Source organism: Ictalurus punctatus, chromosome 19, assembly GCF_001660625.3.
Source record: "Ictalurus punctatus breed USDA103 chromosome 19, Coco_2.0, whole genome shotgun sequence".
NCBI classification, from domain to species: Eukaryota; Metazoa; Chordata; class Actinopteri; order Siluriformes; family Ictaluridae; genus Ictalurus; species Ictalurus punctatus.
In genome coordinates this window covers 18,319,707-18,337,013 of record NC_030434.2, presented here as the reverse complement: position 1 = coordinate 18,337,013, position 17,307 = coordinate 18,319,707, and the positions used below count along the sequence as shown (strand labels likewise).

General features: G+C 39.7%; 1 protein-coding gene across 3 annotated transcripts; it reads left to right on the top strand.

Annotated features, from left to right (window-relative positions):
* The first annotated feature begins 7 nt into the window (after nt 1-7).
* Nucleotides 8-16,704, top strand: mkrn1 (makorin, ring finger protein, 1). Of its 3 annotated transcripts, none has more exons than XM_017494632.3 (8): nt 8-149; nt 2,617-2,745; nt 10,657-10,874; nt 12,503-12,720; nt 13,513-13,727; nt 13,840-13,950; nt 14,070-14,226; nt 15,333-16,704. In XM_017494632.3, exons 1-8 carry the CDS (start codon nt 67-69, stop codon nt 15,543-15,545), a joined length of 1,344 nt encoding a protein of 447 aa, XP_017350121.1. In that variant the 5' UTR covers nt 8-66; the 3' UTR covers nt 15,546-16,704. The 3 variants fall into 3 exon arrangements, with proteins under 3 accessions (XP_017350121.1, XP_017350120.1, XP_017350119.1); XM_017494631.3 differs by having other exon boundaries at nt 12,500-12,720; XM_017494630.3 differs by having other exon boundaries at nt 12,467-12,720.
* Nucleotides 16,705-17,307: the final 603 nt, after the last annotated feature.

Genomic DNA, 17,307 nt, shown 5'->3' with positions numbered 1-17,307 from the left:
TTGCCGAAGCGGATCTGGAGGCTCGCCGGAATATCCGGGTGCTACTGACTTTGAACATAAACAGCAATGGCGGAGGCAGCAGCGGCGGCAGCGTCTATCGCGGCTCCGGCAATAACAACGGGAGGCTGGACGAAAAACGTTACTTGCAGGTTAGTAAAAATTAACGAGGAAGCGAGGTAGTACGTGTTTTAAAATGGCTCTGTGTTTCGTGTGTGTTGGTAGGTCGTGTTTTGAGTGCTAGAGGACGGTATTGAGTGCGAGTTTGCTCGGTGGAGAACTAACTGTTAATGTTAGCGAGACGTGTTTGTTGTGATACTCGATAGCGAGCAACGAGGGTAAACAACACTTACACAGTCTGACTCGACAAATTAAACGACTTCCCTCGAGCAAATACACGGAAATACACTCGACCAGATTCAGTTTCACTATCAGTTTAAGCGACAGACTTGTATAAAGGGTGATGTTGTGTTATAAACAGGTTTGGTGGTCGTCGTCAGTTCCTTTTCTGATTCAATAACCCTCTTTAAGTTTATTACAGCCTTTAGCAAGGCGCCATTGTTTAGAGCCGGACAACCGGCTAACACACAACAATGGACAACAATGAGGTTTACAAAGAAACGCTCGATTATTTTGAAGTTCATTGTTACCAGGAAACATCTTAATTGAGCTGTATAATTGTTGATCTTACACAAGTGTACTCGTATTTTAACATCATTGTTGCTGCAGTACCATAGTGTAATAACTGTATGGTTCATTTGTGAAGTGGTTTCCTCAAAATGTGAAATCAGTTTGAAAATTCGTTTAAAAACTGATAAATGTAAACGTTAAGACATCGTTTAGTGCTGTATCTTTACCTCATTTACACCTGTTATTGAAGCTGGGTTCACATAACCATGGTGAAGTTACTCTGCCTTAATGCGACATCTGTTTCAGGACCCGAAAGAAAGATCTCTTCGCATCAGACCCGAGCTATTTTTCGTATATGGTCATAGATCAGACTCGTGTCTGATAAGTGTGTTTTCAGAAGAAATGAGAGTGGTCTACGTAATAAAATTCAGCTCAAATTAGAGTTTTTGTCTTTCCACTTGTGTAAGAGATTAAAGCGTGACAACACCAGGACTCTAATATTAAAAAGTCAGGTTTACACAGTGTGATTTTATTTTATTTTTTTGGCCTGATTTTGACGTCACAGACAGAAATCACACACAAGATCGTTCTTTAGTTGTGAGTTGAGATTGGTGGTCTTCGAATGCAGAAGTGGGACATGCTTACTGATTTTAACCCGTGTAACTGGTTTTGGTTTGTCCGGTCCGATTTAGTGTCATTGACTGCGAATAAAAAAGTTCTGGCAGTTTCAGCAATTTTTAACTAAAGGCTCACTGTGTGTGTGTGTGCTGTACGACACGCATTTTACATGAACAACCATAATCCACTATTAACTCCATTAAGACAATAATCTGATTAATCGGATTAAGGTCATTAAAAATTGTTGTTTACATGGTAGTTTCTTAAAGTCATACTTGATGAAAACACAAATCGAGTTAAGACGTGGAGTATTATCGACGTGTATTACAGACATGTACACACCTTAATCACATTATTAACGTCGTGTGGGAGTTTTCACCGCATTTTGCGACAGGACACGATCACACACGGCAGCACTCAACCGTTTGACGGCAAACAAGAAAGCACGTCTGTGTCCAAAACCGCGTACTTGCCTACTATAGGCCTGTAGTAGGAGAAATACATGCATCTCGGCTACTATATCGAAGGTAAGTACACGGTTTGGGACGCAGCCCACAGGTTCAAGCAGTTGTCTATTTGCACGTACAGCATGACTGAACGAGCCAGGATCGTGCTGATTGACAACATAAGCAGAACATGGTGGTTTTCTTCATTGTATCTCACATTCAGTACGTTTACATGGAAAGCAATAATCTGATATTAACCCGATTAAGACGATACTCTGATTAAGAAACTAGCATGTAAACAGTGATTATTGTTGACTCGAATGTACTGTATAATCGAATGAACACCTAACTAACCCATTAAAAAAATAAATAAAAAAGTTACTCTGGTGCTTAAACCTCTACTCTGTGCCCTTTGCTTCTTCTGGAACTCAATTAATGGATCTTGTATGGTAGCACTACTTGTATTGTTCTCTGCTTGATATATCACTTTGCTTGTCTTTTCTCATTTGTAAGTCGCTTTGGATAAAACCGTCTGCTAAATGAATAAATGTATATGGTACCATAATGAAGATGAACTGAATGTCGATACGTGAAATTCTGGAGGGAACGTCGGACGGCGTGGCGTGGGGATGTAATGACGTGTGACATTAATCGATCTATGTTCTGTAACATGTAAAACCTGAACATGAAAGGAGTATTCAAAAAGCGACTCATGTAAACTTTTGAATATTCTGAATATTGTCTTATTCAGAATAAGGTCCATAATTGGATTACTGCTGTCTGTGTAAACATGGCCATCGTTGGGGTCGTCTCGTACAGTGTGACCGTAATAAACTTAAGACCACTGTAATCGCACAGTATAAAACCGATTTGAGGCAAAGTGATTAAAAGTATCTCAAACACGGTATCTCTGTTTCATTTTAAGGTATTTCATGCACGGTCTTTGCAAAGAGGGAGACAACTGTCGATACTCGCATGACCAAAGCAGCAGCAAGCCAGCCATGATCTGCAAGTTCTTCCAGAAAGGATGCTGCGCGTTTGGAGACCGTTGCAGGTGAGCTCTTAATTAGGTCGTATGTGTCGAGTGCGTCGGGTGCATTAGTGCTAGATCAAGATCTGTTACGTTTTGATTGTATTTTTAGTATATACTTTTTAATTTTTTTAAAATAAGGATTTGTTTATCTTGTGGAAATGACAAACACAAATCATAGAAACAAGCGTGAGCAAATGTGTTGTAGTTTCCTGTTGCTTCCTTGGTTAAGGTTAGGTGTATACTTTTTTTCACCCGGGGGACAGTTTTTACTCTCAGCTTGTATTTTGAGGATAAGTGTCACATCTGTGATCCTGGGAAACCATTTTAGGAGTGGCTTTCAAAGTGGTGTTTATGAAGCATTGCTTGGGGGTTGGTGATTTAAAAATTATTTTAATAGCGGAAATTACAACCTATTATTATCAAAGTTGTTATATCTACACTTTGGTTTTTATAGTTATTAGCCAGTTTGTCTGGTCACTTCAATGGGTTTTGAATTATTAATGTCAGCTCGGACCTGGTGTGTGGTTTGGTGTGTGTGGGTTTTTTTTTTTTTTTTTTTCTTCTTCTTCTCTCCTTCCTCCTTCCCCCTCTCTCGATGGAATGCTCTATGGTTCAAATAATATTATTGTACACATTTACAATCTAAGCATACTATTGGAATTAGCCTCACTCATTATTACTGAGTTGGTTTTTGGAATTTATTTTACAGATAAACAGGTCTGTAGATACAAAAAAATCTGAGATTCCTTGCTCTGTTGCCTACTCCAAATGAAGCTGCTGCTTTAGGTAGTAACTCTCTGCTTCTTCTGTGTGTGTGTGTGTGTGTGTGTGTGTGTGTGTGTGTGAGATGATTTGTATGTCTGTTTAGTCCAGATGGTGGCTTATATCGTTGGATGTTTAGTGATTCTGGACTTGGTTGACTGAGTGTGGTGCTTAGAAACATCATACACAGACTGTTTATCATTAAAAAAGCAACTCAATCCTAGTGAAGTGGATGGATGTTTAACTAATACTCAATGACACAGGGTTTGGCTAGAGATGTGTCCACTGTATAGATCATACGTGATGACTGTACATGTACTGGAAATTCATTTTGTGAAGAAACGGATCTTGTCACATGACTGCATTGAATCCGAACCGATCGCTGGAGTGTGAGAATAAAGCTGCTAGCCAGACAGTGTCGGTTGTGTTTGCATCGTATCTGTCTGCGGTCAAGTGCATCCCCATAGTAACTGCCGCAGCAAGGGAATGCCTTTGTGTGCGGCGGCGGCCTGCTCAGTGACAGCGTCACGAGACGTCAGCCCATTCTCTTTCTCGCTTAAGTGCTCGCTCCTCCTCCTCCTTGAGGTCTTGGAGTTTGTGTTTGGGCTCTGTGCAGATAGCAGTGTCTGGATGCATGTGAGGGGGCTTTGTTGTTATGGAAGGTAGGCAGGCATTTCTCCACCAGGCTTTGTGTGATGCACATGCCGTGTGAGGGAGTCCTCTAGATTTCATTAAAGGCCCCTAGAAACCTTCCATGCATTACTTCATTATGGATGAAGTCTGCTTCTATGTTGTTTCTTGCCCCCCCATTCTACTTTAAACCCCGGGGGCCAGACAGAGCAGAGCATACTGCAGTCTGCATCACGATTACATAACCCCGATATGTTAACGTATCTATTCTGTCTCTGTGTTCATGTTCCCCTCCCCTCTCTTGAGCACTGCTGCTGCTGGGTTCACACAGTTCAACACCCACCCCGATGCAGTAGCTTTTAATACCACCATGTCCTTTATATTTACACTCCCCTCTCACCATCAGCTAGCGTTTCATAAAAAATTCAAATGTTTTTTGTTCTAAGAGGAAGCATCATGTGCTTGTATGTTGTTGGTTAGGCCAATAGCGGTGTTGTCCGTTTGCACGTTTTATAATGTCCGTCCCTCTTAGCCGACGTTCACTTTATTGTTGTAGGAGAAAGCATTTTATCTTTCTCTACATGGATGTGTGACCACACTGTTTCTCTGGGTTTTTTCCCCCCCGTTCTTTCTTCTCCAGACTGAGTATGAGTATATGTGAATGATACTCGTCAGTACCGATGGGCTACTAGGTTTTTATGTCTTATTGTCTCAGAATCTCTTTATTAATGATCAGTTGTGGCTATTTGACAAGAACAATATACTGCTGTTATTTTCCGTCACCCTGCATTGTCGGGAGATGATTTTTTTTTTTTTTTTTCTTTTTTTTTTTCATGCCTCACCAGTGTTTGCTGCAGCAGTGTTTGAACTCCTCATGATTAGTTTTGAGATGATGATTTTATGGTGTTTGGCAGATGCCCTTATCCAGAGTGACTTACAGAAGTGCTTTGAAGTCTCGATCAATAAGTACGTCCCGATACTGGTTCACTTGATCACTGATTTAAGAATACCTTCAGTCTTAAAACTCTGTTGGGAGGCAAGATGGTAAGAAAAAAAAACAGAGACAAGTTTGTTCCAGCACCTAGGTGCCTGAACCTGAGAAGAGTGTTGATGCATGCCTTCCTTGTACCCTGAGAGATGGTGAGACCAGTCGAGCGGTGATAGAGGTTCAGAGGGAGCATGGTGCAGTGTGGGGTGTGATAAGTGATTTGAGGAAAGTGGGTGCTAGTCCATTTTTGGCTTTGTAGGCAAGTATCAGGTGGTGTGGGAGCGCTTGGGAAGGTTGAAAACAAATCGAGCAGCTGCATTCTGTATCAGTTGCAGAAGTCGAATGGCGCTCAGAGGCATACCTTCCAGGAATGAGTTGCAGTAATCCAGTCTTGAAATGACAAGAGACTGAACCAGCACCTGAGTGGATTGAAATGGATGAATCCTTCTGATGTTGTAAAGGAGAAATGGACATGAGTGTATCAGATTAGCGGTGTGGGAGGAAAAGGACCGTTTATTGTCCATGGTTACCCCAAGGTTGCATGCAGTAACTGAAGGTGGGATCAGAGAGTTGTCCAGGGGGATCGCATAATCCTGACATGTTGATGAATCACCTGGGATGAGCAGCAATTCAGTTTTTCTGGGATTAAGTTTCACCTGATGAGCTACCATCCATGCTGAGATCTGAGCAGACACCAGAGGCTCTGAGGAAGGGAAGGAGAGGGTGAGTCGAGTTTCAGCCACATAGCAGTGGTATGAGAATCCATGTGAGGATATGACCTCCCCAAGAGATCGAGTATAGAGGGAGCAGAGAAGAGGGCCATGTACTAATCCTTGTGGGATACCAGTGAAGAGTCTGCGGGGAGCGGATGTGGATCCCCTCCACGTCACCTGGTATGAGCGACCTTTCAGGTAGGAAGCAAACTACAGCTGCAACAACTAATCTATAAAATCGATTATGAAAATTGTCAATGGCTCTCGTTATTGATTAATCGGTCTGCGTGCGGCACATTTACTCACACCGTTCCTTCACCTCCGAAAACACTCTTCGGAGACTAAGTACTAAAGTTGTCCCAAATGATGTACTTTACACTATGCACTGTGTACTCTACCATCTAGTGTATGAATTTCAGAAGGGTAATATCATCTCAAATGTAACGTGTGGTTTTTTTTTTTTGTTTTTTTTTTGTTTTGTTTTAAATATATATAAACTAACCGGAAGTATAAGCCGTTTCCCAGTCAGTGGCACTTGACTTCAAACGCGCGTAATGCTACACCACTAGCTTTAGCAGAATACCCAGAGTCAATGAAAATGAGTTTCTTCGGTTTACTGTTTGTCAGCGTTACCTTTTATTTCCAACATGACCTCAGTCACCATCAGACGGAGGCGAAATCGACAAGTGACGGCGGAAAAAAGTGTGCGACCTCCAAGTTCCCTAAAGCAGGGAAGCATTTTATATTAAATGCCGTGAAGAAAACCTGCAAACTTGTGTAGCACAGAAGCACGACAGTGACGCACGAACACAAACTTTTTAGTGTTTATATCCAAATTGCTCCACTGTGTGCAACAGGATGGGGAAACTATTGCGAGTTGCTTAAAAGATTTAGTTTAATTCATGTTTATTGTCATTCAGAAGCTTTTTTTTACGTGTTTGCCGTGCAAAATCTGTCGTTTATTATAAAACGAGCGATCTATTAGTAACGAGGCCATGTTGCTCCTCACTCACAACGTAGACACGGTGATAAAACAGTGGGAGCACGAGTAAGATCTGTAATGTCTAATTAAAACAGTCCGATCAAAGTAATTATAAGTAAAACATTGAGGAAGAGAAACAGTCAAAGTGAGATTTTTATTAATAATTTAGGACTGTAGTTTTAATGATCAGTGTTTCTCTGTGCATTCATTAAAAAAATAGTGCATAAATACGTGTGTATAATGTAAACTTTATAATGTAACATTATAATATAAGCTTTATAACATAAACATAATGTTGACCGGTTACTGCAGTTGCATCATATCTTCCTTGTCACTCTGAGCTTGTGAGAACACTTCTTCCTTCAGCTGTTGTGCTGCTAAATTCAAACTTCTCTAATAGTACTTCTGCACCGAACAGTGCAGCTCAACCAAACTCAAGGTTATCCGTATCATATAACACTACTCGTGCAAGCAGGAAGGGCTTCTCTGGAGGTTAATGTGTGATGACATGATAAACACAAGCAGTGAAATACCGCTTTATCATGAAACCTGGCGTCTCTCATCTGATATTAACTAGTAAGCTTGCGAAACAGCAGATGTGTGGTGTGGTGTGGGTTTTTTTTATTTTTTTTATTTTTTTAAAGCATAAGTATGACAATGCTTTAATCTTTAGTGCATACATGAGCAAACTTTCAGTTCAAGGCTGTCCACACACCCAACACAGCCAAGTGTGCTATAATTTTAATCTTTTAGTGAAAAATATGAAGCTGTTTAAGTACAAATCTTCTCAGACGACAACACAGAAAGATTTGGCTGAACACCAAAAGTCTTTACATTATGCCTGGGGTCTTTTGGTCAGGTGTTTGGCTCCATACTGTTGTATCCTATATAGGGCACAAAGAAAGTATATAGGGAGCCATGTGAGGTTTACCAAATGAGAAGAGTTTTGCTTGGTTCACGTGTAAGTAAAGTAAGATTAAGCTAAATGGTGATGAGGAAATTTTCCTGTGGGTGAATAAATAAATGCAAAGCTGAAGCATAAAATTGCTGTTTAAAACCGTAATGTTTGACTATGAATATTAATCACTGAAGATTTTTGTGCCATTTGAGACATGACTTCAGCCAGAGACATTAAATCAGGACTAGTCAGTTGTCTTCAGTAAGCTTGACCTGTATGTCTTGGTTTGACTCACAAGTACCTGGGGGGGGGGGGTAAAGTTCAGTACTTATGACTGGGATGTTAACATGGAGTATTCTGTGCAGTTTGCTGAGACACGATGGACCGTCTGGTGAAAACGCACCGAGATGCATCAGGGTCTTGTGTGTGTATAAAATCATGCCGTAATTGTTGTTCACCTGATTTTGCTTATTAAAACATTTGGCACAGTTCAGAAGATTATTCATGCATGACTTTCGCAGTTTGCAGACAATATAAAGGCATGCAGTTTGGAATGAGGCTGAATCTAATTGAATATCATCTAATAGTCATCGTTTCAGTGAAGATGGAATGTTTTCTACAGAATGTTACATCTGGGGTAGTGAAAAATCACCTGACTTCTTTTTGCTCCTGAGTTTTAGTCTGCCCTGATGTGTCATTTACTGATGGATATTATGACCTCTGTGGGAATTAAAAGAAGTGTCACAAGACCTGCTTGACATGGACTCAACCAAGCCACCCTGACCGTATGATTAGCAAACTGTGTTTAAATAAACTCATTTCCTGTAGTGTAAAACAGCACTGTTTGCACAATAATAACACTGAAGCATAAGTATTATAAGACCCTGGACTTGAGATTATCTTTCAGGGATATCAAAGAGTGACTCTCTTTTTCTTAGCTTTAAAATCAACAATATGAATCCAAATATTGATTATAGTGCACCAGCATTTCACATTGAGTTTATTTTCGGATAAAAGTATGCTATTTCCGCAGCTTCCTGTGTCTCATGTCTTGTGAAGTTTTTGGTGTTTGCTTGTTGGCTGTGTTTATTCATTCTTTTTAGCTTAAAAATGAATATAAAGGAGTTAAGTTACCTGATTTAAAGTGCAGGCACTCTGATGGTTTAATATGGATATTTGTGACTTGACCAACTTTTCAATTTATTCATTTGGTGCTTTCTCTGGCAATGTAATCGGTGTGTATCCTCCATGTGCATAGAGTTGTTGCTAGAGCTGCATTAATTATTAAACTTTTTTAAAAAAGACTGAGTTACATTATTCAGTCATCTCGTGGGGAAAACAAACTGAAGGTTTATTTGTGCTTCTCTGTTGAAGCATTTGTATATCTGATGTAGCGTATGGGTTTGTGGGTAACTGAGGCATTCCGTGTTCGGTCGTGTTCTAAGTTGAGCCGCCTGGCATGGGGTACTATAACAAGCACAGAACATCCAGAAAGTGCTGCTAAAGCAAGAAAAAATGTCCAGCTCATGCAGTGAGAAGGGTCAAGCTGCATATATTTTATACACTGATGCGATTGCACGGCTAAAGCAACTCCATATTGGTGAAATTGCCCGTGCTGACTTTTTGGTGTCTCAAACTGCAGCTAAATATATTTGCAGATAATCATTTGTGTTATTAGTAAGGTAAGATCTGAAAGTGGAAGTGATTTGAGGCTGTTAACATAGTATTTTAATATGCAGTCTCCATGCTTGGCTTTGACTCTGGTTTTGACTTTTATGTAGAGCAGATTTTAAAAAAACAACACTTTTAATACCCAAGAAGTAGGAGTAATCCTCAGAATATCACATCCAGTACTTTACTTTTCTTTCAATATTCTACCCTTCTACATAAGACTTTTTTTTTTTTTAAAGATTTTTTTCATTTTCCACCCATATTGGACATGTAAATAATTATATATATATATATATTTTTTTTTTTTAACTGTTTAAGTGTACACTTCAATTGACCATCTTCCTGTACGTGTCTACTATATGTAATCCGCATTTGTGTGAATGTGCAGCAAGGGATCTGCTGTAACTACTATGTGCTTGGCTGTGATTTTTAAACAGACATGTTATTATGGTCTTAACCATTACTTGGTAGTTGTGATACCAGCAGCTTTGTAGAAAATGGCTGTTCTTTTTCCTTCAGTGGCATGTCTAACATTACTACACTCCTGTGCAGGTGATTGCAGATCTGATTCACTTACAGCATACATGGTGTTTTCTATTTACATTGATCAGCACAGTATGGTGTGTTGCCTGGCAAACAAGCATGGCGTGCAATTAAAACAGTGTATTGTGTGGCCCACAGCAGATAGCATTGCCTCCTCAAAGCTCCAGTGTCCCAAGTTTGATCCTTTTACACTCTCTGGAGTTCTGCATGTTCTCCCTGTCTGTGTGTCCTCCCACCTCTCAGAAACATGCCAGTTGGTGGATTGGATACTCCAAATTGCTACTAGATGTGAATGTGATGTGCACGGTGTTCCTGGCATAGTCTCTGACTCCACCGCAACCTTGACCAGGTTAAAGTGTTTACTGAAGACGAATGAATTTCATTTTCTTTATAAATACGTGTACAGTGGCAATAGCTTTATTCGTTGCACATTATCTTTCCCTTTTTCCAACAGTTTGCTTTTTAGTAATGCACAAAGCTCATTTATGAGATGGTGTGACCTGGTGGTGGAAATGTGCAGTGAACACACTTGAAATGGTTTCCTATTCTTCTTCAGCTCAATTATATGACCAGCACATACATATAGTACCATGAGTCATGTTCACCTGATTTGTTTAATGTAAACGTTATATGCAAATACTTGTTCTTGTCACATGATTGACCTTGTCTTCTGTGTCGTGTTTCATACAAGTATAGTTTAGGATATGCAAACTATAGCCTGATGTTTCCTTAATATTTGTTGTAGGTATGAACACACCAAACCAGCCAAGCAAGAGGAGCTCCCCGGCCCCATGCCTTCAGTGCCGCTTCCTGCTGCCCCCCTTACCCCTGCTGGTGACTCTGGGCCCATTCCCAGTGAGCCAGCTGGCACATCCAAAGCCCAGGAAAGGCCTCACAGCTCCGGGGGAGTGGACTGGGTCAATGCCGCAGAGTTTGTACCAGGCCAGCCCTACTGTGGAAGGGGTGAGTGGATACTTTTGATTTGAACAATAGCTAGGAATACCAAATTTTGTGTAGTAGAAGTTCTCCCAAAGGTCTTTACTAGCTTTTTACTACATCTGCTTCTTTTCACTAATTTGCTCCCCAGTGTGTGTATATAAGCTAATAATCCTAATGCATCACACACTCAGCTCTGTTGATTGCTGTAAGCTTTTTTACTGCCCTGAGCAACTGCACCATGAAAGCTGATGGTCTGGAGCAACATCTGAAATTTGCCTAAACATTTCAGTTACTGAAGCATTCATACTTTTCTTGTCCCATATGTGACTCACTAGTTTCTTTTCACACACCACACGATTTGCCTATTTGTTGCTCAGCATGCGCTGCTCATTTAAAGAAGACCTATTATAAACCTTTTTACAGGATGTAATATAAGTCTCAGGTGCCCCCAGAAGGCTCAAAATACCCCATGGATCATTTATTATACCATGCTGTAAATGCCCCTTTTTGGGTGGAAGCAAAAAAAAACGCTGTTTTCGTGTGTGTCTCTTTAAATGCAAATGAGCTGCTGCTCCATGCCCCCTTTCTGGAAGAGAACGTTCATGCTTCGGATACTATGGCAACAACATTTGCCGTGGAATCTGCTAGCAAGCTCATTCGGAAAGGCGATTTGCAAACATTCACAAAATATAAAGCGTGATGTATACGTCTTCTCGTATAATGTGTGTGTAATTTTTTATATATATATATATATATATATATATATATATATATATATATATATATATATATATATATATATTTATTTATTTATTTATTTTTTTTTTTTAAAAGAGTGGGTGGATTTTTACCATTGTAGGGAGGGTGTGGACACACTGCACATTTATTTTCAAACACCATGTGAAATTATTTTGCATAATAGGTCCCCTTATAATTGCAATAAGAAGCCAGTGAATACAAAATTAAATGGTTTTGAGCTCTTTGTTCCTTAAGTTCAATCACACGTGAAAGTTTTCTCTGTGATTAGTCTTTTGTAAGCAGATTGGATTGAATAGGTTAAGATCTTTGGTATCCAGTTAAAGTGCTGGCTTTTAGATGCAGATCTTGTGATTGAATAATCCTGTTTACTGATTGACAGAATTACATTAGGTGATTGTGGTACAAGTGTCAAATAACAGCACTGTTGAATTCTTGACTCCTCTATAACAGCAGCTCTGTCTGCAAGACAAATCGTAGGTTTATATTAATGTGCGGTAATGCGTCATCGTGTCTGTAGTATCACCTTACGCAGAAATGGATTATAAAGTTTTCAGGATGGAAAGCTTTGAACATTTCAGTTTCTTGGTACCATATCCATCTGCCATTTTTGGTGGGGGACTGGTGAGTTGTTAAAACATAAGTGATAAAAGGAACTAATTTGTTTTGTGGCTGGTCCACACCATTAATATAACTATAAGGTTTTTTTAAAAGGATGATGTGTCGGCAATTTGCTGTGGTATAAGAAGATTAAATCTTTTATAGCATCACACTTGCATTTCAGATAATAGCAAATGAAAATGTCTATCATTAAAAAAAAAAAAAAAAGTTAATTTTTTTTTTTCCCCCAATCTTTTCAGCTGAACTATCTCCTCCTTCCCCTGCACTCTCAGCAGATCCTGTGATTGTGAATGGTCCAGGGCCTCTCATCGAGGACGAGTATGAAAAAGAACAAACCAACAAAGAGCTGAAGAAGCAGCTGTGTCCATACGCAGCTGTCGGTGAGTGCCGCTATGGCGTCAACTGCGCCTATCTGCACGGGGACGTGTGTGACATGTGCGGCCTGCAGGCGCTCCATCCGTCTGACACTGCTCAGCGCTCTCAGCACATCAGAGTGAGTGTGGCTTTAAAATGCCTGGGACTTTTTAATCAATATTATCTACAACCCTGTTTATACCCTTTTTGTGATGAGCAACACCTGACTTTTTTTTTTTTTTTTTTTGTTCTGTTGTGAATGTTGCATGTGCAGAAGACAATGTAGGGATGGACAAATTAGTAGCATGTCTGAGACAAGCAGATCTTTTTAAATTCCTTCTTACCCTACAGCAACAATCAGAAAAAGCAACAAAACGTTTGACTTGACATGTGCTAAACACAATTTGTGGTTCACGCTGATGCAAGCTACATGTTCTACACTACACACGCACTACACACATCAGCTGAGGCACGATCTGGCTGATAGTGGACTAACATTTATTTATATATATATATATTTTTTATTTATTTGTGGAAAGCAAGAAAGTCATTTAGCACCCACCCTTGCACAACATGCAGTCACTTTGCTGTTAGACATTATTCAAGTTAACAAAACATCAGTGCCTTTTTTGGGGGGGGTCAAGGGTGCAAACACAATGTACCACATGATCACTTACTTGTTTGTTACTCTTGTCTGTATTAATGTACTTAATAAGCAAGCTCACAGTATGGTATTATATTACATTACTTTACATTACATTACCACTTTTACTAGTCAGTTAGGTTTTCAGGCAACCTAAATATAGGACTGGTTAGCACACTGGAGCTTTCACTTGCCTGGAGGGATAGCTAATAAATATGATTTGTCAGCAGTGTGACTGACATCATTCAGTTCAGTTTGAAGAGCGTGTTGTGCTGTTGTGCATGACAGGCATGCATCGAGGCCCACGAGAAGGACATGGAGATCTCGTTCGCCATCCAGCGCAGTAAGGACATGATGTGCGGCGTGTGCATGGAGGTGGTGTTCGAGAAGGCCAATCCCAGCGAGCGTCGCTTCGGCATCCTCTCCAACTGCAACCACTGTTACTGCCTCAAGTGCATCCGCAAGTGGAGGAGTGCCAAGCAGTTTGAGAGCAAGATCATAAAGTATGTTTGAAAATGAAGCATACACTTTATCCTGATGCCTCTTATTGCTGTGTAATTGATATCCCATTGCTCTGTACTTGCTTATTTGTTCTCAACTCTCTTCCTGTTTCAGGTCCTGCCCCGAGTGTCGAATCACGTCCAACTTTGTCATCCCAAGCGAGTACTGGGTGGAGGACAAGGAGGAAAAGCAGAATCTCATTCAGAAGTACAAGGATGGCATGGGGTAAAAGATTTTTGATAAGCTCATGAGAGCCGAAAAGTTTGCATTAGTGGTGATATTTATTTTGCAAAAGGGTTATTGTTATTATTGTGATGTAAAGCTGAATTTCTGTCCATCCTCAGGAGTAAGCCCTGTCGATATTTTGACGAGGGTCGTGGAACTTGTCCATTTGGAGCTAATTGCTTCTACAAGCATGCCTTCCCTGATGGACGCCTCGAGGAACCTCAGCCTCCATCCCAGAACCAGCGAAGGCAGAACGGCTCCAATGCGAGGAACAGGGTAAGAAATGTGGAGCAATGTAGAGGAAATGACATTCTTACAAATGCTTTTCTTCGAGGGTTCTTTGCATAATTAAGGCTTGTTAGCTTCTAATGGGGTTCCCAGAAAACCCTGCAGATGGTAAAATTACTGCCAGTTTTGCTCTGAAATCTAGATATTTTCCTGAACTGAAATTAGTGACCTATTTGCACGTCTCCATCACAGTGATCTCAACAAGAAATACAGTTATAGCATTTTCAAATCGGGTTAACTCCACAAGCAAAAACAAAAAAGGGGGAAAACTCCGGTCCTAAAAAGACACAAACGCACAGTTTGTCTAAAACAATTCCATGTTTATTTAATTTGCTGCATTTAAATTAAGTGCAAAGATGGCATACACATTTTGAAATATGCCTTTGTACTGTTCATCCAACACCAAAGGGCAAAATACTGTAAGCATCCTGAATAATCCTGTTCATCTCTGGATTCTCTTAGTTGGAATTATTTTAACGTTATTTTAACTGATTTAACGTTCTCCTGAACTGACATGCTATAGCACGCGAATGCCCTGTCTTTGTTTCTAAGCTAATCTGTTTATGGATAATATTTCTGTCAATTTTAAAGAATTATAACCTTACAATGGGAAATTAATTATCATTTTTTCCGTCCATATCTGCACCTGTCTCCTTTCTGGAGGCATCTGAACACAAGCCTCATCATTGCTCTTTACTTGTCTTGTTTGCTTTTACATCAGTGAAGATGTAAAATGGTGGGTGGTGGGTTTATTGAGTCTCCACTGTTTTCTCTACAGAGTGTGAAAGCGCTCATCTGTTTTATTGATGTGACGGTGCAGGTGTGTCTGGGATATTTTAATAGCTGATGTCTGTCTGTCTGTCTGTCTGTTTAATAAACTATGTATGGATTCACTTTCATAAAATTTCATGAAGCACTCTACTGTAGCACTGTTATTTTCTGCTCTTCTCTGTTCCCACGAGATTTGTTGATCAGAATAGAATAGCTGTCATGAAATGGTGGACAGACTTATAAAGGGGAAAAAATAGTAAAATAGTCCATCTAGCTGTCTCAAAACATGTTGTCATCTAATGTTCCGGCACACTTTTTCACAGAGCTCAAGGCGCACGCCGCTCTGGGATCTGTTCGACGAGCGGGAAAGCAGCGATTTCTTGGACAACGACGACGAGGAGATGGTTACGTTTGAGCTGAGCGAGATGCTCCTTATGCTTCTGGCGGCAGGAACCGATGACGACGTCACCGATTCCGAAGATGAGTGGGACTTATTTCACGAAGAGCTGGATGATTACTATGAGCTCTACCTATAGCACCCCATCCCTTCTTTCCCACTCTCCCTGACTAATATCTCCTGCCACCATCGATTACTCCACCCTCTCCCCTTACTAGAAGCTAGACTGTGTGAGTGATGGACAGTAGCTTATATTTCTCCCTGTGTTGTGGCAGTGCCTTTGAGCAGGCCGTTAAACTTATGAATTCAGTTCAAAGTAAAATGAATGATTATATATATATATATATATATATATATATATATATATATATATATATATATATATATAATTAAAAAAAAGGAAGAACAGGTCTGTGTGCCCATGTTAAAGCCTTTCTAGAAAACCTCTCCAGTTCTGTGAGTGTTTGTGTGTACATTATGTACTAAAGGAAAAAATCATAAAAACAGGAAAAGAAGAAAAAAAAAAAAAACAAACAAACTTTAAAAATGACAAAAAGACACTAAGTTATAAATGTAAAAAAATTGGAATGCTATTGCTAATAAATCTTAATGGTTTTATTCTGAAGTCTAGGTTTGACTTATCTACCCAGGTATAGTCCTGATTAAACGGGACTGCGAGCATACGACAGCTTTATAAGACGTTACTGTAACTGGTGGTGGCTGTGATGCTTTTCTGGAATATCCTCTCCTTTCATGCACTGATTCTGGGGTGGTGGTGGTGAGCTTCCTTGATGTCAAATGCACACATGCACTCTTAATGTTTATAAAAACAACTCGTCACTGAACATTGTTCTCTCTCTCTCTCTCTCTCTCTCTCCTCTCTCTCTCTCCTATTACTTCTCCTCCTCCAATTCTCTCTAATTGGCCTAGTCAGGTCAGTTTTTAACCTACCTGAAGTGTACAGGTTATAACCACCTGTGGTATCAAATACAGTCTCTCCTATGAACTGGGTGTAGCGATACTTTTTGTGAAATTGGACTCTCGAAAGCAGACTTAAATGCATTCAAATACGAAGCCGAGTGTTTCATCACTTTAACTGTCTAGTAATTGTAGCTTTATGTTTTGCTTCAGTATTGCATATTAAGCTCGGCTGTCAGTAGCCAATCCACAAACACAGTTGTTATTCGGTTCTTGTTGAACTTAATTAAAATTGCATATGTTTATACTGATATGTGCTTGTTTTCTATGGTCCAGAACCATCCAACATAACTTGAAAATTAAAGTTTATTATCACAGTAGTGATGTGTGTCTTGTTGTATTTATTTATTTTTTGGTCTTGGTGTTGTCGTCTTTGGATGTATAGAATAATGTGCATTGACTGATTTAAGGCTGCAGTGTCAATTACACACACAACAAATTAACATTAATGCTTTAGTTGTTGTCTTGTTTTCGGTAAGAGTTTCTGGAATAATGAAACCTGCTGCAGAGTTACTGGTACTGTTGATTAATTTCCCATAACAGCACCTCCTTAAAGTGTTTTTATTTTCTTGTACTACAGTAAATCACCCACATGAACCATTTACTAATGAATGGCACATCATAGTTTTTAATCCCATTTATAGTTACTTATAATGGTACTTATTGTAATTTGTAGTTGTTTTGGAATATCTACAGAACAAATTCCTTTTGTCATCTGCATTATTGCTGCTATAAATGACTGTTCCTTTAGCAGCTTGAAGTTAATAAGAGTTTGTGATGCTACCCCGAAGCGGAAAGTGCAAAGTCCCTGTGAATGTTATTCAAATGATAATGTCTTACACGGATATAAACCTGAGAGTTGAACTACAGCCAGAATTACTGTTATTGCTGCTGTTGCAGAAACCTAATCTACACGGTCTGAC